This window comes from Thamnophis sirtalis, unplaced genomic scaffold, assembly GCF_051295495.1.
Source record: "Thamnophis sirtalis isolate CommonGarterSnake01/CBP01778 unplaced genomic scaffold, rThaSir2_p1.2 scaffold_1, whole genome shotgun sequence".
Classification (NCBI taxonomy): Eukaryota; Metazoa; Chordata; class Lepidosauria; order Squamata; family Natricidae; genus Thamnophis; species Thamnophis sirtalis.
In genome coordinates, this window is record NW_028261381.1 from 122,779,457 (window position 1) to 122,806,118 (window position 26,662).

At 37.9% G+C, this 26,662-nt stretch overlaps 1 protein-coding gene across 3 annotated transcripts in view; it reads left to right on the forward strand.

Annotated features, from left to right (window-relative positions):
- The window catches only part of AKAP6 (A-kinase anchoring protein 6), a 267,040-nt gene that overhangs the window by 145,502 nt on the left and 94,876 nt on the right, over nt 1–26,662 (forward strand). For all 3 annotated transcript variants that reach the window (XM_087723435.1, XM_087723439.1, XM_087723448.1), the window contains one exon: nt 20,798–20,946. In XM_087723435.1, coding sequence (XP_087579561.1) covers nt 20,798–20,946 — 149 coding nt within the window. The remainder of the gene's footprint in view (nt 1–20,797; nt 20,947–26,662) is intronic.

The window sequence follows — 26,662 nt, forward strand, 5'->3', positions numbered from 1 at the left end:
CTTCACCAAAGTCATCCTCTTTACTCACTACAACTAATTCTTAAAGGAATGAAAAACCCACCCATTCCAATCCTTGCTGGCTATTCCCAGCTTTTTCATGCACACGGATACTTTTCCAATTCTTCTTCCTCTGACTGGATCCCTCAGCGAAAAAAAACCTGATACCCAGGGGACCCCAAGTATAGCAATCACATGCACAGCAATCAGACATAAATCTACTTTCCGACCGATGCTGCTAGACATCTCCATTCATCAACCTCTGTCCAGGCAAGTTCTCCAATTAAGCTATCATAGTGTCCCTTCCTGGTCCCATTCTGCCACCTTATTTGCAAGCATCTTGATATCAATAGTGGCTGCCATAGCTTCTCCTTATCTCCTTGGTTACAATGCTGCAGAGGAGGCCGTTCATTTTAGAGCACAGAATTCAGATTTCATGTCAGATCACACACAGTATGATGCTTATGTTAAAGTAACAGGGGTTTCTTCTTTTGTTTCCTACCTGTCCTTTTTTGGAGTTCTGCAATGAAACTTGCTGGTGTGCATTGAGAGCACTCCAGCAGACACAAATAAAAGGAAATGAGGATCATATACAGCCCCAGTACTGCAGATTTCCATTCCTATCACAGAGAGAATATATTTGTCCAACTGCTCCTTCATACATAACTTCAATATTTTTTCATTACTCATTGGTTTTTGTTTATTTAAGTAAATGAATATATCACAGAATCATAGTTTGGAAGTTTCTGTAATCACAAAAAATAAATTATACTGACAGTTGTGGCATTTGCATTGAGTTCTAAATAAGCAATGTTTTTAAAACACATTTCCTTTTCTCAAGTGTATTTGCTGTTTATCATTACATAATTTTTTTTAAAAAAGAACAAATCCTATAAATGATTTTGCACATTAAGCATTTAATTTTATTTTAAGATGAATAATATATTAATCATTCGGTATATGGGCTGTTCAATCAGTGTCTGGTGTTTAATATGACTAAGATTAATCATAGATACACCAAGACCACAAACTATTTTTAGCATACAAGTAATATGATTTGAAAGATTTCAAAATCAGTTTCTCAGCCAAATAAATAAATCCAATTTAGATAAGCCTCTCCTAAGAAGAAATCTCATATGAACATAGACTAGCAATGGTGTGGAAAAATGCCAGAGAGAAAGAGGGTGTGATTAAGGGAGAATATTTCATATGGAAGCAGGGAGAATAGGTAACAAAGATGTACAGAACATCAATAGTTTTGTGAGACATTTTTGTAGCGGCCAAGTTATTCCCATACAGCTCCGCATTTTTTTATTTTTAAGCCTGCCTGTCCGTTTTGAAAGAAATCCTAAATGGGACTTTAGAGGTGGTGGATAAAATGTTAGATTATCCAGCACTTTTAAAGCTCATCTACCTAATCTCAAAAAGGATAGAAAAAGAAGGGACTGGATAGAAGTCTGCCTCTCTTTGATTTCAGAGGTCACATCTAATCTACCCAATAATGTTCCATTTGGAGTTTTCATCAAGCAACAAATTGTCAATCCTAATTTTGTAACAGTAGTAACTGGAATCAGACAGATTCAGCCTCACCACCTCTAAAAGAACATCTCTTCTATGAACAGTGGGAGGTCAGTTCTGAATGTTAACTTACCTTAAGTGAAATTAGGATGTTGTGTGCATAGGTGTACAAGTTACTGTGAATTGTATGAAGGCAAAGTAGGAAGGTATTTTGTTTCAGGTTTCACCCAAACCTCCAGAAAGACTGCCTCGATGAATTTATTTAAAGATGATTTTTTAAAAAAAAACAAAATTTACAAGGAAAATGGAAGTGAACTAAAGCATATTTTCTTCAGCACAGCTTCCAGGGAGCCCAGCAAAAGGGAGCCCTTTTGCTGGGCAATCAGTTGGAGTCAAACAATACAGAATTACAATAACAAAAACTTCACCTCTCTTCATCTATAGTCTTGCGAGACTGTACTTCTTAATGCACATGAGTGCCCAGCACACTATTTGCATTATGAACTTGGTCTGAGCTCAGCAGAAGACAATTGCATTAACCAAGTGGTTTCACTTCAACAGAGCCAGTGATGAATGATAGCAAACAAATACACACATAAACAGAATTATTCCTGATGGTGAATTGGAAAGAGATGCTTCTTTCTAAACACATCAGTGCACACTTTTTTGAATTTTAAACTAACCTGTCCATTGCAGCTCTCAAAGTAACATAATTTTGCAAGGCCTTAGCCACCCCTACTAAAAGTTTTGAAGAGAAATAGTGCATCTGTTTTTGCATTTCAAAATGTTAACCTGTCAGTGCTTGGGGTAAGTTTAGCTTTCTGTGGGCACCTGTGGCAGATGTATAGGATTATAAATAATGACCTCATTAGAAGGGAATTTAAGTCTAAATGTTTAGGTAGGTTAGACTTAAATTGAAAAAGGCTGGATTAGCTTTTGCAATGAGCAGTAACAACCTGAAATCTGAGTCAACAGCATTATCTAAATCTGTAATGAACCTGGCATACACTTTTCATTTGTCTATCTGCTGTGTCTGAAAAGGAGAAAACATGATAATACAAGGAGTGTGACAATAATACCCCATTAACCCATGAACTGAACCCTATAGTACTCTAATTTCCCTATAGGAAAAAATATCAAACATGGCAAGAAACACTAGGGCAATGATGGGTAACCTTTTTGGTATTGGGTGCCAAAAATTCAAGGGGGCGCTAGCAGGCATATGTGCTGGTACCCATAATGCAAAGCGTGACCCACATTGCATGCATGCACAACCCCTCATGCTCCCCCCATGTGCGCCACACTGTTTGCCTCCAAGCTGAGCTTGGTATTTCCTCTGGGAGGCTGGGGAAAGCTATTTTTACCCTCCCCAGGTCCAAGAAAGCCTCTGGAGCCTGGGGAGGGCAAAAAACAGCTGTGGAGGCTTTCCTGAAACCTGGGGAGCGCAAAACTAGCCTCTCCCACCCCCCTGGAGGCCCCCAGAAACTGGAAATGGATTGTTTCCGAATTTCTGATTGGAGCATTGGGCTCGTTTTTTGCTCTCCACAGGCTCTGGAGGCTTTTCTAAAACCTGGGGAGGGTAAAAACAGCCTCCCTTAGCTCTCTGGAAGGCTGAAAATCAGCTGGCCAGCACGCACATGTGCATTGGAGCTGATGGCTCATGTGCCAGCAGATATGGCTCCGCGGGCCACCTGTGGCATACATGCCATAGGTTTGCCATTACGGCACTAGGACATTTTTATTTATTTATTTAGAAAATTTACATTGCTGCCTACTTGCACATGGTGACTCATGGCAGCTTACAAAGATATAAAAATAGTATTTAAAAGAAATAAAAAGAAAAATAATAAAATTATCTACCACCCATCACCCACTCGGTGACAATACACATTCACACTAGCCATTTAATGGGCTCCATCCTTCTCTGGGTTCCCCAGGCCCATTGACAGAACCAGGTCTTCAGGGCCTTCCGAAAGAGTGGGGGCCAGTCTAATCTATGGGGGAATGTTGCTTCAGAGAGAGGGAGACACTATGAGAAGCCCTTTTTCTGGGCCCTACCAGATGTATCTCCTTAAGGGACAGGACCTGCAACATTCTTTGCCTTCTCGCTCTGGTGGGTCAGGTGGCTGTGACCGGCAAGGGACAGTCTCTCAGATCACCGGGTCCCAAGCCATAAAGGGCTTTAAAGGCGATAACCAGCACCTTGAATTGCACCTGGAAGCAAATTGGCAACCACTGTAGTTCCCACAGAAAAGGTGATACATTTGCACACCAAGGTCTGCATAAAACCATGCAGGCTGCTGTATTTTATACCAACTTGAGTTCCCAGATGCTTTTCAGGGACAGCCCCATGTAGAGCACATTACAATAGTTAAGACAGGAAGTGACTAGAGAATGAATGACTATGAGTAGGAATTGTTGGCCTAGGAAAGGGTGTAATTGGCATACAACCTCCTGGCCCTCTTTGAGCAAGAATTGTGAATCCAGGAAAACTCAGTTGTAAGTCCAGGAGAAAATGCCAGGGTTCAATTTCAAATCTGGAATATTTTGAAAATACCTTCTAAATTGTGGCTATGTTAATTCTATAAGTAATTCTTTTTAGAGGGATTTCCTGTTTTGGAAAAAAATGACAATATTAGCTGATTAAAGAAAAGAAAAATAAGATCAGAAAACATTAACTTGGGAAGTTTACACAATTACGTTCAAGATTTTTACTGATTTGAAATTTTACAAATAAATTTGTAAATTACAAATTGATCAAATTATGAAGAAATTCAAATGCCTTTATTGTTTGGCACACAAAAACATGCACATATCAAAATTCACTTGAAGTAAATTGCCAACAGGTTAGTATAAAAATTGCTATGTTCAGATAAAGCACAGCAAATGGAATTGCATTACCATCCTTACTAGTCTAAACAAAGCTGATTATATGGAAGGAGATATTGGAAAGTAATTCCTAATTCCTTTCTAATTTTTATGTGTATTAATTGGATTGTTTTTAATACCAGTTTTATCCTTTATAAACCATGGTGCTACACATCAATATATATATCCATAAAGTAAAGATATAACTGTTAGTTTAGATTCTCATTTTTGTTGCTATTATTTTACTGCAGGTTTCAGTTTGACATAAAGGCATAAAGCATTTTTATTTTCAAGTAAAATTATATTAGCTACAATCCCCAGCTGTTTTAAATGTTGCATCATTTCCTATTGATTCCATTTCTAGGATAATTCTTCTTCTCCGCTCTCTGGTTTCCATAGCTCTTCAATCTCTCCCTTTTGAAATAAAAATGAAAAAATGTCTTTTAACAAAGGCATTTTATAATTGTCTTTGTATTCAGCAATCTAAATATTTTGTTTTATTTAAAACATCTGTTTGCATAATACCTCATAAATGTGCTAGTGGATATCATCCTCCTTCAAATCAGTTGTTGCCACTTTTATTTAATTTACCAAAGAAAATAAATAAAATTGCTGTTTAATTTGAAAGCCTTTCTACTGAGTCAGTATAAAATTATTTTTGTAAGGCCAAAACTGTTTCTTTGGTTCTTGTTAAATCAATCTAATTCTTTTTTTAAAAAAAATGGAGGAGTTATTTTTTTAAAGTATAAATATTTTATCATTGTTAACTTTAAATATATAGTTTCTTTTAAAAAAAATTCATTCTATTAAAAGTAAGTATACACTGTTAATAAAAACAGCACCTAAGTACAATCGCATTTTAATAGCTTTTGTTTGAGGAGCAACATTCATTTCTGTACTGGATAATGTTGCAAATTTTAAGCATTATTACAGCAGTCAAGCTAGAATTTGCTTGTCATTTTTAGGGGGGGGGGAAACATCAATGAAAAGAACACATGTTTAAAGTTCTTTGTTTTCCTAGTGTTCCCAGGGTTTCCTTGCATTCAAAACCCACTATAAATTCTGCTTTTTGTGAGAGCCAAAAGGAGTAAGTGTTTAACTTATAGGTTGACACAGCAGCAGAATTGGCAAACTGCTCTCTCTCACTCAAGAAATAAATACACAAACATTCTATGATATGTCTAAATAAGACAAGATTACTTTTTCTACCGAAGTAAATCAAACTACGTCTTTCTGATGCACTAACAGTACGAGAAGGAAATGATTATGGCTCCCTGCTGGGATCCTGTTATGACTGACAGGAAAAACCAACAACTTTGCCATTTGGGATGTCTTGTTCAGGAACTTTCTGGAGGATAGTAAATTGGCGTTGGCACAAAGACAGAAAAATAAAATGATTTGATTCAGCAGTTCTTCGTTTTGAAATCTCCTAGTGCTAAAGGAAGAAGTAAATATTCATCAAATGATCAAAATATATATATATATTGATTTTTATTCCGCGTTAGCAGCTCAAAGACAAGATTCCTGACAGAGTGGAGGTTGGGATTTGAATGATTCTCTTTGAAATAAGGATATAGGCCCTAGGCTGAGTGTTACTGTGCATTCTGGATTTCTAGGAAAAACAGTATTAGAGCCATAGGAGGCTAAATTTTTAATATTTAAGGACTCTATAGGACCAGAGCTCTCACTCCTTTTTGATAACTAAATTGTTGTTATTCATATGGAAAATAAAGCTTGTTGTTCCTACTTGCATCCCTCTGCCATTATTCAAGAATGACTCTTTTGCCCAATTTCTATGCTTCTCTAATAATTTTTTGATGTTGCATATGAATAATTATGATCTTTACCATTATGGGTATATGTCTGCAGTAGACAGAAGCAGTAGCTGAACCAGATAAAAGAGAGGCACTTTATTTATTCTTCTTATGCACCTTCCATTTGTGATTGCTTGCTGTGAACAACACAGTAATCTGAACTGATGGTGTGTGTGTGGGGGGGGATGGTCTTAATGTTACCTAGACTTTGCATGATAAGTCCAGTAGAAGTAAGATAAGCAATTAAATAAGAAAAGTTGTTTTAGAATGATCTGCATCCTTCACCACCCCCCCCCCCCCCAGGGACTAAGATATAAACTGCACCCCTGGCTGAAAGTAAGTAAATCAACTACATTAAAAAATATTCTATGAAATGCAAAATATTGAAAATAAGAAGACATGTCACCTTCGTAAACACTTTGCTGTGATGAAAAAAAGGGGTTTAGAATACTTTCTCTTGTATTAAAATTGCATTCATTGCTGTAGAAAAAGAAAGGGGATTTGTTTACTGCCTTCCAGTCTAAGGCACAAATAGTGTAACTAGCAGAGTGTTAACAAATTTCCCAGCTGTCATAGATGCTTACAATTCAGCAAACATCTTTAACTGCACAGCTTTAAAATTAAATTTTCCAAACATTACTGCTAATGCTTTAATGGTATGCAAATTGCCAAGAATTCAGCAGCACCAGAGAAGCTGACCTCTCACCAATATAAATAGTTTATTTTTAGAAGAGTTGTATTTTTTTAGAGAGGCTCTGGACATTACAAGGAGTACCGTTGACTGGATGTGTCAGTGATGTATCTTTGTAGCAGCCAAAGGAAAACCGATTTGGGGACATGTGCCAGCTTTTAATGTGAAAACAGCTTGAGTAAATCCTCTGCATGAATTTCTAAATAACTGCTGCTAGCAGGATGAATAAATCACTAGTTTGTTTTCCCCAGTATGGGGTTCCAACATGATTTGGGCTCCAACTTCCATCAACCCTATTATGCTGGCAGGGACTGACAGGCCTTAGAATCTAAAATAATTAAAGGCACCCAGTTGGAAAAGGCTGTATTTCGGCTGCCATAATATCAAAAGATAGTGTGAGTTGTTGCTGCTGATCATAATCAAGAAACTGTTATTGACGTCATTCTACATCCTGAAATTCCCCATCCCAAATGTGGTTGTCCTGCCCTATGAAGTTCTTCTTCCTTGCAGAATGAGAAATCCTGCCCATTTCACTGGTGTACAATACTTTGCTTTCGTAGATGATTTTAGCTACAGTGATACATTCTGGCCTATTTTGAGACAAAAGGTTGATTTGTGCAATATGAAATTCCATGTGTGTGTGGAAATTTTTTCTAAGTACTGGTTTCCAATTGCCAGGAAAAGGCTTTTTACAACTAGTTTTCCATTCAAATTTCTTGTAGTGGGATGGATTATGAATATTGAAACGCATATTTTTGAGCCAATATATCTGCAAGTGTGACACTGTCTTTTGATTATGTATTACTAAAAAGAATAAAATATAATGATGTGAACACTAGAGCTTTCTAACAACTGATATATTTGGTAGTTATCTGCAACAAGGAAGAGAGAGTATGCCTATTAAGAAGATATATGATCAGTGTTTCATAAAATGAATAGAGTTTTAAAATAATAAATGCTTTGAAATATTGGTTGAATCCTAACTTTTATTCTGATCATGAAAATGAGCCTCACCTAAACAATTTCACAGAATAAGCTTTTCCAGTCTCCTTTTATTTTATTTTTATTTTGCAGCCGCAGTTTGCTATCTGTTCCTGAAGGCTGGAGAACTTTTCCAGACATTCATTCTATAAATTTAGCAATTTGTTCATTTATCCATTCTATAAACAGTTATGTACAATGGCATGTGATTTGGGAAGCTGCAAAGGAATTGATAAATATAAGATGCTTCTCCTAGGTTTTAAACCTGGACTTTCTCTTCAGTAAATCTCTAATGTTGCCATAAGATTTGGAGTATTATACTAAGTCTACAACAATGTGGTCTTTTAGTCTTTTACCTTTCCCCCTAGGTGTTTTGCAATTCATATCTTGTTCATCCATGCAAGAAATTCTTACCACAGATCTTTGGGAGACAATGATTTGATCACAGCTGCACAGTAAATGTAGCAGAGTAATGGATTTGCACTCTATCACACCGAATATTCTTACTGTAGCAATTTGTGATAGAAATGTTAGAAATGAATAAATATTAAATAATAAACCAGCTTCCCAAATTCACATCATAAAATACAAAGCTTGTTAGACAGGATCAGAAACATTTCATCTGAGAGCAGCCATTGTTTTGGAAAGAGATGTTTATTTACTTACAATATCTGCTAGCTTTCTTGAACACTGGTAGCAAAGCAGTAAAGCAGCAAAGTAGCACTCTACATGGGGCAGACTTTGAAGAGTATTCGGAGACTACAACTCGTCCAGAATGCAGCTGCGCGAGCGATTGTGGGTGCACCTCGGTACACCCACGTTACACCTATCCTCTGCGAGCTGCACTGGCTACCGATCGGTCTCCGGATACGTTTCAAAGTGCTAGTCATAACTTATAAAGCCCTTCATGGTATTGGACCTGGGTACTTGAGAGACCGCCTGCTGCCAATTACCTCCCATAGACCCGTTAGATCGCACAGGGTCGGCCTCCTTCGGGTTCCGTCTACCAGCCAATGCCATCTGGCTACCACCCGGGGGAGGGCCTTCTCTGTAGCAGCTCCAGCTCTTTGGAATGAACTCCCTGCGGAGATTCAGACCCTCACCTCTCTCCAGGCCTTCTGGAAAGCCGTTAAAACCTGGTTGTGCCGGCAGGCCTGGGATTGATGAGTTCCCCTCCCCTCTCGACTTTGTATGGCTGTATGATTCTTGTGTATTTTAATTACGTGTATTGTGTTTGTGTCCCCTTTCCCCTTCTGAGTTGTTCGCCGCCCTGAGTCCCTCCCGGAGAAGGGCGGCATACAAATAAACTAAACCTGAACCTGAACCTAAAAACATGGCAGACAAATAAATATATTTCAAAATAATTCTCCCAAGTGTTGGCAAAATAATATGGAAAGAATGATGTCAGTCATATCACATCAGTGATATTCTAGGACTGGGTAAAAAGTATCTGTCTGTCTGTCAACCACACATATAGTAATCTATCACATATCAATAGCATTAATTATGAAGGGTTGTATCTGGGAAATATGACTTCTTACCTATGCTGTCTGATTGAAAGATACATACGCTCTGTGCATTTATTCATTAATAACCCATTAAAGGATATTTAAAAGTCTGGTATCTATTTGTTTTAAATTTCTACTTTTGGAACCAATCTTGAAAGTATGCTGACATCAAGCCATGTAGCCAAACCTAGCACTTTGGATTGCATCTAGAAATGTATTGTTACCCAATGCAGGGCTCACAGAAGAGGTGTGATATGACCATGCAAATAAACATCAGTCAGCAAATTGGTCATTGCAGCTGGAGGGGTCTGGTTTCTTGGATGTATAGGGCCGTTAACATAATATGGGAGAGGGTGTTGCCAGCAGCCTTGAAGGAGGTAGTGGTAGATACCCTTTCCACCTTTAATTGTTCCTTCTGTTTGCTCCCCTGTCATGCCAATAAACCTGATATTCTCTGGCATTACCATCAAAGTTTTGTGGGATAGCACAAATCCATGATTTGGGGATCTTCCAGATTGGGATTAGAACAGTCTAATCCCAAACCCTATCCTCCTATAGAACAACATGGCTTTCTCTGAGGTTCAACTGGTGCATCAACTGTGGCTTTAACTGGGACAAGAAGATCTTGCTTCAGTGATCCCTATCCTTGCCATCACACATTTAGACTCCTGCAATATAGGGATGCCTTTTAAGAAGCTGACAAATTACATCTGTGCTGTGGGTACTGCATAGTTTATACCCTATCAAGAGTGCTGCTGCTAATGTAGAAAACCTAATGGTTTAGCACCAAATTATCTGCAGGACCTTATTCTTCCATTGGAATTAGCCTGGCAAGTTCAGTCTAACCATGAGAAGCTACTAGCAGATTTCCACTTTAGGGAGGTGAGGAAGACTGTGGCTTGGAGGAACTGATTTTCAGTGGCAGCACTGGTCCTTTGGAATGACATCCCATAGGAAATCAGGTTTACTTCAACTTTGACTGCTTTCCAGAATCATCTCCAAACAGATGAATTAATTGATTTCCCCCCCAAAACACCAAATCTTATTTCTCACTAAAATGATTTACAAGTATAATTAGCAGACAAGATGCAAAAACAGCCGAGTAACCTATAATATCTTTATAACTTTGAAATATCATTATAATGTGCATGGTTTTTATTTTTTTTTCTTGACTTTTGAGCTTTGCAGTAGCCTCTGAAGATACAGAAGTGATTTTTTTAAAATTAAAATAATCAATATGTACTTGATGTTTTCAGAACCTCTCTGAAATTGTAATGATATCAGTAGAACATGAGCTGTTGGCATGGGGAAAGAGTCTTAAGTACAGTGGCCATGTGATAGATAACTTCATATAAAAATCGAAAAGAACTCTTTGAGCCTTACTTCTGCTTAGATTTGTGCACACTATAACATTTGCAAGTAGCTGGGTAAAACATTACATATAGTGTTGAAAAAGCAGTTGATAAAGTGGAGGACAAACAAGCAGGTACTCCTTGATTAATGATTCTAACTGGGGCTGGAAACACTGTTGTCAAGCAAAGTGATAATAAGACGAAAAACTATGCTGCTTAGTGACAACAATTCCAGCAGTTCTGGTTGTATTGTTAAGTGAGGGCCATGCAGCTCTTTAAGCAAGGATCTCATGTGACTGCAGCTGACACTGTGATGGCCATAAGAATATTCAGCATATCCAAAAACAATTTTAAAATAGGGGTCCTTGGTGCTCTCTGTGCTTGGTTGTTTTCTTGCATACATTTCATTACACAATTTAGGTGCAATGTTGATGATGTTACCTAAGTTGTGTAATGAAACGTTTGCAAGACAACAACCAAGTACAGAGAGCACCAAGGACCCCTAGTTTCCCCCCATAAGCTGCAAATATTCTCCTTTATTAATTTAAAAGCAACTTGGGTCTGAATGTTGGGAAGCAAAGATTTTAACAAATCTGGGAGCCAGGGTGATCAAGGTTTTAATGTTCTTATCATGACTTTCTGTAGAACAGGTTATTTTTAAAAAAATGAAAATAAAAGGAGTATTTTGGAGTATGAAAAAAATCCCTAGATGAGCTATGGTGTAATGTAAAAACATGAAAAAATATGATAATTTCAGAAGTTAAAAAAATCCTTTAATGATTCATAAGTTACCTGAATGGGGATCACATCATGGTATAAGTTTCGGAGAGAAACTTGTTACAAGTTTGTACTGAATCCCTAAAAATAATGCTTAGGCTCTACTAATATTTAAAATTCATAAATTACAATCAATAAAATATAAGTAGATAACCAATATGAAAATCCCAAATTAGCATTCAACTAAAGAGAAAGCCTTGAAAAACCAGGATTTTTTATGGGCAATGAAAAAATATCCGAATAAGTATAACATTCTACAATATGGAAGCCCTTGCAAAGAATGTCTGGCTTTGTATCCTCACAGCAATACATCTAGGAAACAGAAAAAGCAAAGAAACTGACTAGTGAGTTTAAACTAGAATTAGAAAAGATTAAAATATTATATATGTCCTCTACTTTGTCATTTTTCATATCATTAGATTTGTGAAATCTAAAGAATAACTTTTTTATATGACTTTAAAAACTCAGCGCATTGTTTGAAGTGAGTTGAATAATTGGTAATTGTACTTTATACATAACAATGCTACTCACTTTCTGATTTTTCCCTCCAGTTTTCCTTTCTAAAAAAATGATTGAACATTAAGCTAAAGCTAAAGAAAGCCATGTTTTGTATTTTTCTCTATTGAAGGCTAGGAAAAAAATACACACAACTGAGGCAATTCCACTTTTGAGCATTGGATCCAGATGAAGCCTGTTCTTTAATTGAGTTTGTAGGAATTCTGAGATGAGTTGTGGTAGTTCAGAATATCATGTTATTTAACTGAAGCAAAATGGTTTAACTGATCTAATTCAAATTCTTTCTGTCTGATTGCAATCTATTGCTCTAGATCGCTCTGGCATTCTACTGATTTTGCCACAGCAGCTTTGTTACTTGTGTGAAACCCCATGGCAACAAGAGAAATATTGAGTGCAATGTTTCCAGTATCTCCAGTCAGACCAGAATACTCAAATCACCACCAGTAATTCCAACATTCCATTTCTAAAATATTCAGAATGATGGAATGATTTCAGGAGAAGAATCCTTTATTTTTCCATAACTTCTAGTCATTATTAATTTGTCTCTCATCCTATGCCTTGACTTTTGTGATATATTTAGTTAAATAATTGAACACAAAACATAGAATAATAGAGTTAGAAGGGGCCTCAGAGGACTTGTAGTCCAACGCTCTACTTCAGCAGGAGTCCCTATACCTGGGATGTCAAATTCACACCATCACAGCAGTGTCACATGATGTATCAGGACATTTCCCCTCTTTGCTAGACTGATCATGAGCATGGCCAGCACCTGACGCATCCAGCCCACGGGCCAAGCATTTGACCACCCTGCCCTATACCATTTCAGACAAATGGTTGTCCAATCTCTTCTTAAAAGCATCCAATATTGGAGCAGCTTCTGAAGGCAAGCTATTCCATTGGTTAATTGCTCTCACCGTTAGGAAATTTCTCCTTCAATCTAGGTTGCTTCTCTTCTTGGTAATTTTTAGCATTGTTTCTTGTCTTGCCTTTTGGTGCTTGGTAAAATTGATTTAATAGCTCATTGATTTTATGGAAAAGACCAGTGAGTGAAATCTCGTAACTTAATGCTTGAACCCTGACCATGAGCTGCACTGTATTCTGGAATGAGTATTGTAATTCCTAGTGACTATCTGTGTCTTCCTTTAGAAGAAACTACTATAGTGAAAGGTGGCATCCTAGGGTGATCTTGGCTATAAATTTCAACATACTTTAAAACAGGAATCCCCAAACTTGGCAACTTTAAGATTTGTGGACTTCAACTCCCAGAATTCTCCCAAGAGTTGAAGTCCACAAGTCTTAAAGTTGCCAAGTTTAAAGACCTCTGCTTTAAAACATTGGTTTTAAATAGTACATTTTTCAAAACTCTGCTCTTTCTTTCCTAACTGTCTAATGTTGTTGCAACTTGTGTAAATACAGTCCAGCCCTGTGAGTTGTTTCCAGGATAGTGGGAGGATAAAATCCCATCTACTTAAATCATACTTCAAAACTGGGAAAGAAACCAGAACAGATTTCCCCTGAAATGACCTTGGACAGAACTGATAATTTATGAAAAACCAGATATCATTCTTGGTAGGTTTTTTTGCAGGGTACATAACTACTATTGTGGATGTTTTATTGGAAAGTTCTCCTGAAAACAACAACAACAACAACAGGCAATTTTGAATAACACAAAAAAGGCCTACTGACATCTGTGAGTCACAAGCTCCAGAAGTTTCTTCAGGAAAAAATAAATCTGAGGACTAGCTATAGCCAATGCTTTGTTTGAATGTGTTCAGTATTTGGCTGCCTAGAAAAATGTAAAACAGGAGCTTCGGAGTTGACTGTGTCTTTCAAGAGTGGGCGTTAGAGCTGATAGCTCTACCAGTGCTTTATGTCTATCCGGTAGATGCCTTTGACAGCTATTTTGTACTTCAAAAATCCAGCCCACACACCCATTTTGTGACAGCACAAATTGTCAAACCCTCAACATGTCAAAATTCCAAACGTACCCACAAGCCTTCAGCTAGAAAGCCTGAAGACCCTGCTCTGCAGTGACTGGCAGCAACTGGCTAAGACTTCTTCGCCATCTATTCCTAAGAAAACCAGTAACAGAACCTGGATTCTTCTTCACTCAAGGCAAATAATATACTTTCAGTCTGCAGCCCTCTCCTCCACCACCTCTTCCCCACTATGTATTTTGTGGAAAGAAGTCTTTCTGTACTTTTAACAAACTATCACAGCATTTCTCTGTACATCAAATAGATACTTGCCATAGACTACCTGCCCTGTATCAGTGGGGATGGAAAGATTTCCCTTGTTTGATCGTGGTGATGATATGCAAACTATTAAACATATTGTGCAAGGTAGCCCAAGACATGCATTCTCTGATTTCCTAGAACATGGGCAGCAAACTCATAGTGTCACGTTGTGGTCATGTGACCAGTGGTTGGATTGCTCCCAGCATTACTGCCAGTTCGGTGCACACAAAAATTTTGTGTGTGCACGCTAACTTCGCTCATGCGTGCATATGTATTTGCACAAAAATAGGTCTGTGCATGCACAAAACATTAAAACAAGAAAAAAATTAAATTTATGCAATTACAATTCTTCTGTGCATGGGCAGAACCAGAAATCAAGATGGCAACCCCGTAGGAGAACTGGTTCAGGGGCGTGGAAGGCCTGGGTTGCTGCTGGTTTCAGTGACCCAGGCTGCCAAACCACTACCAGTTCGGCTGAACCGGTAGGAACCCACCTCTGCATGTGATGTATCACAAAATTTTCCCCTTCACGGAACTGGGGTGGGCATGTCCTGTGTGTGATGCATAAAACCCGCCATCTGCCAGTTTGACACCCCTGCCTTAGAAAATCTGCACAAAAATTCTAACAAATTGAACTGATGTCATGTCCCTTTATATTTGGATGTGATTTTGTATGAAATAGTCTTTTTGCACAAATTGCTTACTGCCAGAGGCAAAACAAACCCAAAGTTTGTTAAAAGTACAGAAAGACTTCTTTCCACAAAATACATAGTGGGGAAGAGGTGGTGGAGGAGAGGGCTGCAGACTGAAAGTATATTATTTGCCTTGAGTGAAGAAGAATCCAGGTTCTGTTATTGGCTTTCTTAGGAATAGAACATCAGAGGCAATTGCATGGATTGCTGAATTGCAATTGTTAAGACACTGCCAGACCCCCACAGACATTTTGAATATAATTATGTGGATTGTGTGCATAGGTTTACATATGTACAGCAATCCTTATCATATACATAATGTTAATAATAATAAGAGCAGCAGCAACAACTCTGAGTGACGTACCATCTTGACGTGATTGTGGGGTAATGGGCTCTGGGGAAGAGGAGAGCTATGCCAGAGATTCTGGACAGGTCAAATCAGAGGAGTCGGACAAAGAGTGTCTCTCTCATTAAAATATGGAGAGACATAAATTCTAGAAAGCCATTACAGGTCGGACATCACCAGGGTTAATAAGGACCACACCCAGAGGTATTCAGCATGTTCTGACCAGTTCTGGAGAACCAGTAGCGCAAATTTTGAGTAGTTCAGAGAACTGGTAAATACCACCTCTGACAGGCCCTGCCCTGCAAACAAAGTAATAGCCAAAAGCAACATGGGTTTGTCAAAAACAAATCATGTCAGACTAATCTTATTGCATTCTTCGACAAAGTGACAAAATTAGTGGACCAGAGAAATGCTGTTGATATAGTTTACTTGGACTTCAGTAAGGCATTTGAGATGGTAGTAGGTACCATAGCCTACTACTAGATAAAGTAGAAGTATGCAGTGGAATACCCCAAGGCTCTGTTTTAGGCCTAGTACTCTTCAACATCTTCATTAATGATCTGGATGAGGTAATAAATGGGGAACTCATCAAATTTGCAGATGACACCAAGCTGGCAGGAATAGCCAACACTCCAGAAGATAGGCTTAAGATACAGATCTTGATAAACTTGAACATTGGGCACTAGCTAATAAAATGAAATTCAATGGTAAAAAGAGTAAGGTTCTACATTTAGGCAAGAAAAATGAAATGCACAGGTACAGTATATAGGTGGTACCTTGCTCAATAGTAGTAACTGTGAAAGGGATCTTGGAGTCCTAGTGGACAACCACTTAAATATGAGTGAGCAGTGTGCAGTAGCTGCCAAAAAAGCCAACACAGTTCTAGGCTGCATAAACAGAGAGATAAAATCAAGATCACGTTAAGTGTTAATACCACTTTATAATACCTTGGTAAGGCCACACTTGGAATACTGCATTCGGTTTTGGTCGCCACGATGTAGAAAAGCTGTGGAGACTCTAGAAAGAGTGCAGAGAAGAGCAACAAAGTTGATTAGGGGATTGGAGACTAAAACATATGAAGAACGGTAGTAGGAACTGGGTATGTCTAGTTTAATGAAAAGAAGGACTAGGGGAGACATGATAGCAGTGTTCCAATATCTCAGGGGTTGCCACAAAGAAGAGGGAGTCAAACTATTTTCCAAGGCACCTGAGGTTAGAGCAAGAAGCAATAGGTGGAAACTAATCAAGGAGAGAAGCAATTTAGAACTGAGGAGAAATTTCCTGCCAGTTAGAACAATTAATCAGTGGAACAATTTGCCTCCAGAAGTTGTGAATGCCCCAACACTGGAAGTCTTTAAGAAGATGTTGGATAGCCATTTGTCTGAAATGGTATAGGGGTTCCTGCCTAAGTAGCGGGTTGGACTAGAAGACCTCCAAGGTCCCTCCCAACTCTGCTATTGTATTGTATTGTATTGCCCCATCTATTCTCTTCGTCCCGAGTCAAACAACAACAGAAATCCTATCCCCTCTAATGTTTTTTGTAGCAAGTGAGGCTCCCAATTGTATAAAATTTCTGAACTATATATAGAATCCTTCCTTCTTAGGAAATAGGTACTTTATATGGGTAGACCAACTTAAGTTGCAAATTGATGCTTCTTTATGAAGCTCATTGTAATTATAATCAGCACGTTAGGATTTTAGTGGAGCATGTTGTATGAAAACAATGCCATATTGGCCCCCAAGTGCTCTTGAACTCAACCTTGCCTCTGTACTTTTCCAGCTACCCAGGGATAAACACGGCAAACGGCCAAATGTATCTCCATATCATCTCCTGTGCTGAGCTCCAGAATCCAACTCCTCAGCACAGCTGCAATACATAATGTAGCTACATTCTAAAGCCAAAGAGAATTCTATATTCATTTGATCAGGAGATTGTCTAAAAGAAAATATCCAGATAAATGTATTTCATTGTATTTAAAGTTGAGGTTTCTGAGTAGTCTTTAGAAAGCTGATTGATCCAATGAGACCTCTCTGCTGTTGTATTTACCTTATTAATAAAACAAACAATAGAGATGCAAGATTGGCATATGAAGCTACTAAGTAGAACATGATCCCATGGATAAATGAATAATTCTTGGAAATTCAACACAAATAATTCTATAATCCATGTGCTGGCATTTACATGACTGTAATGAAAATGACATAGCTGTTAACAAAATGTTATAATGATAAACTACATATATTGCTTCAGGATAAACATAACTTTCTTAGCATCACCAGAAAAATTTCCTAAAGCCATTAGGGTTAGGAAGAGATTGTTTCACATAGGCACATAAACATGTGTTCCCAAATTGATAGTCAATAATTTGTGTAGAGGGATGTAGTGGCTTAGTGGCTAAGATGCTGAGCTTGTCGATCAGAAAGATCGGCAGTTCAGCAGTTTGAATCCCTAGTGTCATGGAATGGAGTGAGCTCCCATTTCTTGTCCCAGCTTCTGCCAACCTAGCAGTTCGAAACCATGTAAAAATGCAAGTATAAAAATAGGAGCTACCTTTGGTAGGATGGTAACAGCATTCCGTGTGCCTTCGGCATTTAGTCATGCTAGCCACATGACCATAGAGACGTCTTCAGACAGTGCTGGCTCTTTGGCTTTGAAACGGAGATAAGCATAGCCCCCTAGAGTTGGGAATGACTAGCACATATGTGTGAGGGGAACAGGGGTGGGTTCCTGCCAGTTCTAACCTCTTCTATAGAAGAGGTTCCACAAATCTACAGTGCCATTTAGAACAGGTTCCAGCTCCCTCCCCCCGCCTGTCCGCACATCATCAAGATGAAGAGTGAGAGGAGGAATTCTGGGAGTTGAAGTCCGCAAGTCTTAAAGCTGTCAAGTTTGAACACCCCTTTTTCTAAACAGTTAGGGGTGCAAGGGTCTTGTAACTTGACAGCTTTAAGGCTTGCGTGCTTCAAATGCCAGAGTTTCTGAGCCAACATTTTGATTGCTAAGCAAGAGCGTTGTTAAGTGAGTTTTACCACATTTTACAAGTTGGTCATGCCCACCCGGTCACATGGCCGGTAAGCCACTCCCACAAAGCAGACCACATCTACAGAAGAGGTTCTAAAAAATTTTGAAACCCACCACTGGAGGGGAACCTTTTCCTTTACCTTCATGTGTATAGAGGAAGGGAGGGAGGTTTGATCTACGGGTTAAGGTACCGGACTAGAGAGTGGGAAACTATGCATTCAAATCCCACCTAATCAATGAAAGCCTGCCTGGGTGACTGTGGGCCAGTCATTCTCTTGCAGCCCAACCCATCTTACACAATTGTTTTTGTGGGGAAAATAGGAAGAGGAAGTGTTTTGGATATGTTTGCTACCTCGAGTTACTTGTCAAAATAATAAAAGAGGGATACAAATAAATAAATAAATAAAATATATTCAGATATTGTTTTCAATGAGCTTCCATGTTCACTTCAGCTGAGAGGATTGTTTCACAAGTTTCTAGAGAATTCCTTCTGATATTAGTTGAAAAATCCTGGTGAAGAATATACCACGATCAATAAATCACAAAAGTTGGATTCACTCACCAGTGCTAAGCCAGATCCAAACAATTCCCATTATATATTCAGTTGGCATCAAAACTTCCACCATGCAAAAAAGCTGTGGAGCCCATGAATTTAGACAAAGGCTGAGAAAACAGGGTCAGCATTCAGTAAGTGGGCACAAATACATTCAGGATAGAACATTTAGATACCTTGGTGTGGTTTTCCACTCGCTAGGGACATGGAAGGCACACCTGGATCACACATTGCAAGTAGCCATTAGGTCCTCAAATGCAATCAAACATTTCTTTTGTACAGGTGGAGGTCAGTTAGTACCTGCTGCCTTAAAACTTTTTGAGGCCAAAACATTGGCACAAATTCTTTATGGGGCACAAACAGGAATCCTTGCAAAGAGAGATTTGTTAGAAACCATTCAAACAAAATTCCTGCGAACCATCTTAGCTGCCCCCAATGGAACTCCAAATGCCCAGTTAAGAATTGAGACAGGCATGCCTCAAATTCAAGTAAGAGCCTGGAAGATGATGATCATTTATTGGCTTAAAATGCATTTCTTTCCAGAGGGACTGTCCCCACTAGTGTTGACTGACAATTTCCCTTCCCCCTGGAAACAAGCAATTGATCACAAGCTGGGCTCTTATGGGCTCTCACCATTATTCTTACCTTACGTCCCTAGGCTTTGGGCTCTCACCATTATTCTCACCTAATGTCCCTAGGCTTTGAGCAAGCAAAGCAAGTAATAATCAATAGAATGAGGGACATGGAGTTCCAAGAAGAACTAAATAGGTTGCCTCTCCACAGTAGGGACAGAATCAAACAGGGTGTGTGGGAATCGGCAAGATATCTAAATGACCTGATATCTCCAAAACAAAGAATAGCTTTCTTCAGAGCCAGATTTAACATTCTTCCTTCAGCACTCCTCCAGGGCAGGTATAAGAGAACACCTATAGCCGAACGCATTTGTATATGTGGTAAAGGAGAAGTGGAAGATAATTCACATGTACTATTACACTGTGAGCTATACAGAGCTTGTAGGTCTGCATATATTCTTCCCTTATTAGAGAGATTGCCAGGGAGGGCAGACAATTTTTATCTAGGCTTTCTCCTCCAGGACATTAACCCGGTTACCACGTATGCAGTGGCAAAGTTCTGTGCTGCTGCAATGTCCATAAGAAAAAAAATTGGCTACAGAAGTATAGTACCATCTTGTACCAATTATCTGGACATACCTTTAACAATCTTTGGACCATTATGTTATTATCCACTTTCAATGTCAATACTTTTTAATTATATTTTAATATTAGTATTTTTTAATATAGTGTAAAAACAAATGTATATTGCTGGTCTTTGACCGTAATAAAGATTTCACTTACTTTACTTACATACAGGATTGTTGAGTTCAGGTGGAAGGTGTTTTTTGTTGATAAGAAGGCCCTAATTTGTTTATTTACTTGTTAGAACTGACACAGAAAGGACAAAACTGCAATATCACCAAATAGCTGTACGTTCTTAACTTGTTGCATGGACAAGGTATATAGCAAAATCCTTTCATGCTTGCTGTTTTGTAAAACTCTTCAGATTTTCAAATTATTTCTCTTTTTCCCATGATTTGATCAAGCAAAGATGCTTGATAATATCACTGGTCCTAGGAAAAACATTGATTTGTAGTAAATGAACATAGCTAAGACAGTTAATCAAGAAAGAAAATTTTCTCTAAATGATTAATGAGAGGAGGCATGGTTCATAATCTCCCCCCACCACTCTAATACTTCTATAAAGACAGCATCATTAAAAATCAATACAACAATTATTACAGTAATGCTTAATATCATTGTAAATGAATTCTGGCTGAGTTATTCATTTAGTCTAAAAATGGCAACTTTAAATAAGCATTTGTTATGAATTAAAACAAGGCTTCATTCCTTATTGTTTCCTTTTTCTAGGCAGAGGTTCAGCTATGCTTTCTGGAAGCACAAAGAGATGCTGTTGAGCAGATGTCCTTAAAGCTATACAGTGAGCAGTACAACAGCGGCAGCAATCGAAAGGAAGAATTTGCGGATATGTCAAAAGTTCACACAGTGGGAAGTAATGGGTAGGGAACTATTCTTTTTGTTGTTTTATTCTCAGTGATCTGTATCTTCTTTTTTAAAAACATGATCTTCTCTTCCTCACTTCTATGTTAGCCAGAAAGATTTTTCTTACTAAGCCAAAAGACAGGAAACCCATCATATTCTCTCTCTCTCTCTCTCTCTCTCTCTCTCTCTCTCTCTCTCTCTCTCTCTCTCTCTCTCTCTCTCTCCCTCTCTCTCTTTCTCTCTCTCTCTCTCCATCCCTCCCACCCTTCTCCCTCTTTCTCCTGTAGAATATCAGTCTGCTGCAATTCATTTCCCAAAATTACTTGATCACTGAACAGCAAACTAACTACAGCTGACCAAGTTTGTTTAAAGGTTTCATCCTGGAATGCATTGATTGGTATTGGTCCATTATTTTTATGCTTTTACTGTGTTCTGCCTCATTTGTACAAAATTAAATAAAACCCAGCATTTTGCCCAGCATCAACCTAAATATCTGTCTTTCACAAACTCCCCCCCCCCTCGCCCCAAACAATGGTCAATCTGATGTCTCCGCAAAATTGACAATTCTGGCATGTCAAAGATTACCTGATATAATCTAGTAATTAATTGTAATAATCACGGCTTCTAGTTGCAATGCAGTGCTGGTGACCTCTGGGCCAATAGCTTTGAAGCAAAATGGGATTAATTATAGACAAAATAGAAGTCACTTCATAATCAGGAACTCCTAAAATATGTAGCAAAATGTAGCTTTTAAATTCATCTGTGATGCTTCCAAATAAGATAGATATAATGTAATGGAAAATAGAAAATATATATATTTGTGTCACAGGACAGCCTTAATTTCTCCCATGTGCAGTTCATTTATTGTAGGCCTGTTGAGATTCTTTTCATCTAAATTACAGTACAATATTGAACAGTGACCAGACTTTTAACAGTTGTTGCCCCCATCCTCTTTCAAATGTATGTGTATGAATGTATACATATGGGAATGTGTGTATATGATATTACTTCAATATATTGGTACTCTTAGTGTAGCTAGAAGTCATTTGCTCCTTTTTGTCACTTGCAACCACACTTGCACGTTTTAAAGGCACCAAACCAAAAAAATAATAATTTATAATATCCATGCTGGAAGTAATCCAGCATGGGTAACTTATGGTTAAAACTATCCATGTAATAAAGTTATTTACTTCCAGCATGGACATCTATTGTCGCAGATGCAAGCTATTCCAAATAAAACTGTCTTTTGCAACTGAGTTATTGTCAACGTTTGGGATTGCACTTATGGCCCCTCTTACCATTGACACTGTCTTTGCTTTCTTTTGCAATAATTGTTCAATAATTGTTCAATTTGCCGATCTTTTTATTTTGTGATTTTCTCCAGTTCTTTCTCTTCTATTCCGCTATCTCCAGGTACTGTCACGCCTGCTATCCAGATTTTTTTTATCTTTCTTATTGACTATTATTAAATCTGAAATGTTATGTGGCAGCTGCTTGTCTGTTTAAATTCTAGAGGCCCAGACACCTTTCACTTCTTCATTTTCTATTATTTTTTCTATTTTGTAGTCCCACCAGTTCTTTTGTTTGCAAGCAAATAATATTTCTTGCAGTTACTCCAACAGACCATTGTTGCTACTTTGTCATGCCATTGTTTATAGTCTGTGCAATCATCTTGCAGCAGCAAGTATTGCTAATATTATTATAGAATGATACTTTTATTATCAGAGTATGCATATACTTGTTACTTATAGTTGTTTGATGTGCATAAAGGTAAATTTGCATTGAATGGCTGTGCAACTTGAAAAACCCAACAAACCCAAAGTTTGAAAAATGCTATTATTGTTTCCCTATACAAAGGAAAAAGTAGCAAGAATGAATGTAAAATTCCTTAGGGAGATTAGTTCGTTCAACATGCTTCAGTAGTTTGAAAGTATAGAGTAGGTAGCAAAGAGCCAACTTTGGAAGGTACAGTAAACAGTATATAAACAGGACTGTACAAACAAGATTTTTCCTCTTCAAGTCATAATAAAATGAGTGAATAAGAGAAAGAAAATTTAATCTATGCTGATTTAGACAAATTTATGATAAAGTAAGTGGGCTTGAATAATAGGTTGTTTTGCACATATCTGAAATCAAAGAGAGATTGCTGATGCATTAAGATTGATATATGATGAGAATAAAGCTGGCATGAGAATAAATGGAAAGTTTGCTGAATGATTCAACAAGTAAAAGCAGACAATAAAACAATATATCCTTGGTTTTTAATGTATTTATTGATAAATGTATAAGGAATATTTGTAATAAGAGCAATATGTTACATATGTAGTAATACGTCTACATTTTTATATGCAGATGATCTGTTACCGGCTAAGATCAAATTAATTTGCAGTAAATATTAGATGCAATAAAGATCATGAATCTGAACATTTGTGTATCAAATAAATACCAAATAAAATAGAATGAATGATTGCGCGGTAAGAAATTAGAGCCAATAGATGAATTTATGAATCTTGATAAAATGTTCACTAAGACTGGGGGGAAAGATGGAGAAATTTGAAGTGTATAAATGCCAGTAGAAAGATAATGTGCAAAAAAAATGTAGTCTGTTGTGAGGAATTAATATTTGTGACCAAAAGCTAAAATGGCTATGTACTAGAACTTGTTTCTGCCCATTTGGGTGTATAAAAGTGAGAGGGAGATATATTAGTAGAACCATAAAGGTAAATTAGATGTAATGGGAATGGGTTGCTTAAGATGCATGACTGGTAAAAGAAGAGATCAAGAATGAATAAGTGCTGAATGAGAAGCATAAAGAAACAAAACATAGGTATGAAGAGGTATATTGATGTGGTAGAAGCAGGAATGTTTTGCAAGGATAGAAACATATGGAGAGATACAGTAAATGCTGCTGTCATGAACTAAATTCAGATTTACTTTTCTTTTTCTTAGCTTGTGCCTTTAATATGATTTACTATTTCTTACTCTTTTTTACTGTTTGCATAACATTGCTTACCTTGAATTATGTGCTGGGTCTCTCTGTGGGTGCTATTGTGTTTAAACTAGGGTTTTATATACTTAGAACTATCCAGTTCTGGAAATCAACAAAGAGGTGAAAAATCAGATTTCATTCTGAGGTCAGAGTCCTCTCAATCTTGGATGATGGCACAAAAGAACATAGATTAGATTAAAATAGATTAAATTAGATTTCACCATGGAACTCCATTCATGGACTGCTCTAGGAGTATTTTTATTCAAACTATTGCTAATGATGGCAGTTCAACATGGTGCACCAAGGCATCATTATAATTCTTGCACTGATTTCATGTTATAACTGCAAAAAAATAAAACCCAAATGAACAACAAAACAAAACCCTAGGCAGGGTTTGAGAGGTAATGCATGTTTCATTATTTGTCTGTACATAGCTAATAAAAGCCATATGGTACAATAATGTACAGTTCCAAAGAAATATAAGATCATATTGCCAAATGATTTTTGGTGATTATTTTTTAAAGTCAGTAACCAAATACATACAATCCAGTGATGTGCGGTGAGGTTTATGGCTGGTGAGGCAAAATGAAAGCTTTTGCCTGCTGTCAAGAAAGAGGCTTTTGGCCACTCCAGCGCTATGTCCGCCATAGAGGCTTTTGGACGCCCCTGTGCTGTGTCCGCCATAGAGGAAAAACTTCCTTAGACCAACGGAAGACTTTAAAAGCAGAGAGGACCTATGGAAAGCTTCAAAGTATCAATGCTGGATGGAACCAAAGCCGCCCTGCTGCCCCGGCGCTAGAGGCAAAAGCCATCCTGCCACTATGTCCAAAAGCCCTGGCTTGCTGCTATGTCCAAAACCCTGCCGCTATGTCCAACATAAAAAAAGTGCCAGCCTGCACGCCAGCAGAGGCAGTTAAAACACACACACACACATACACACACATTACTTATAATAATAAATTACTTACAAATTACATTAATTTTGAATTCCTCCCCCTCCCTCCGACCCACATACCTTTTCCAGCTGTTTCACAGAGGATTTCAACTCTGCTCTTCTCTGCCATGATGAAAATGTAAAAATATAAAAGGAAAAAGGCAAGAGCTGCTAAGGTCAGGCTCAATTAGCTGCTGCCAGAGTCCCCAATGGATGACTCTGCTTAACTGTTTAAAAAAGCCTCTAAAAAAAGTGCCCTCTACAGGAGGAGGCGAGAGAACCAAGTGCCTCATCTACATAAGGAATTTTTCGACTTTTAACCCTTGCTTAACTCTGCTCAAGTGATCATAAAGATAGACTAAATGAGGCACGTGGTTCTCCCGCCTCCTCCTATAGAGGGCACTTTTTAAGAGGCTTTTTTAAACATTTAAGCACTAAGCAGAGTCATCCACTGTGACTCTGGCAGCAACTACCTCAGCCTTCCTTTTAATGTTTTTTTCTTTTCATGATGACAGTGGTGAGGCCCTGCCTTCTCTGCCTCCCCTGACTGCACGTCACTGATACGATCAGAGCGATGCGAAGGTGCATCTTCAAAAAATTTTAAGCATTATTTATCAAAGTGGTAATTTGTTAGTCCACTCAGAAAGCAGGAGAACACAATCAAATCAAAAGAAAACTAAAAGAGGATATAGCTGTAAATAGATAAAAAGAATATTAATTACTGACTACAAACTGACTATTATGGTAGTCAGTTTGGTTTAGTAGTTAAAACATCAGGCCAGAAACAAGGAAATTGTGAATTCTAATTCTGAACAACAGAGCCAAGAAGTTGAATTCCTAAAGATTAGAAAGGATGCAAGAAGGAAAATAGAAGAGTCATATTAGTTGATAATACTCTACTACCAAGGACATAAATGAATTTGTTGCAGCTGATCCTACCAGTTTGTAGAGTCTGCACTCTGCCAGAAATACTGATTAGGAAATCGATGGAAATTAGTCCAGTGATAATTTCTGTTCATCCATGTGCTACTATGATGAACAGCTACAGCCTATCAATATGAACTTGAGTCTGATTTTAGGATTTGATCCTATAAACTCATTCTGTGCTTGAATACTTTGGAATTTGAAAAGTATATTTTAATATATTCAAAGCAGTTTTAGGTAGAATTGCATAGTATGAGAAATATGTGGGGGAAATGTGATGGGGTGATGCAAGAAATTCAGAGGTGGTGGGGGGGGTGAGAGCTTTTTCATTCTGGATCTGAGAGATCACACAGGTGGCTTCATGCCTATGATGGGCCTGGAGCTTATAGTCTCACAGTAAAGCTTGGTGCCTTAACCACTACATGAAACTGACTTCCAGGCAAAATTTACAATTCATTAATGTTTATTTGTATACATCTGGAAAATTAATACCTCCATGAAGCTTCTTTCATTAGCATTTATCCAAGCAATTCTCAGAATATTTTTGTAAGCAATTATTGAAATGGATGATAATAATTATTATTAAATGAATGTCTATGCCAGCAGCATATAAAGGCAGATGGCTTGGTTATCATGCCCCTGCTGGGCTTGTCTTTAGATATGAAGGAAGTGGTGGATGAGCTATCTCGGGGCAATAATGTTGGTGTAGGTGATTCCAATGAAGCCATTCTAACTGAAACAGGGTAGCAATCTCCCCAGGATTCCTTGCCTGCACCCACTGATAGATTCTCAGACTCTGAAGTTTAATCATGCATAGTCATGTAATGAAAATCCAATAGCAGAGAGCTGAGATTTAAGTATGAGTGGTTTATTAAAAAAAACCCAG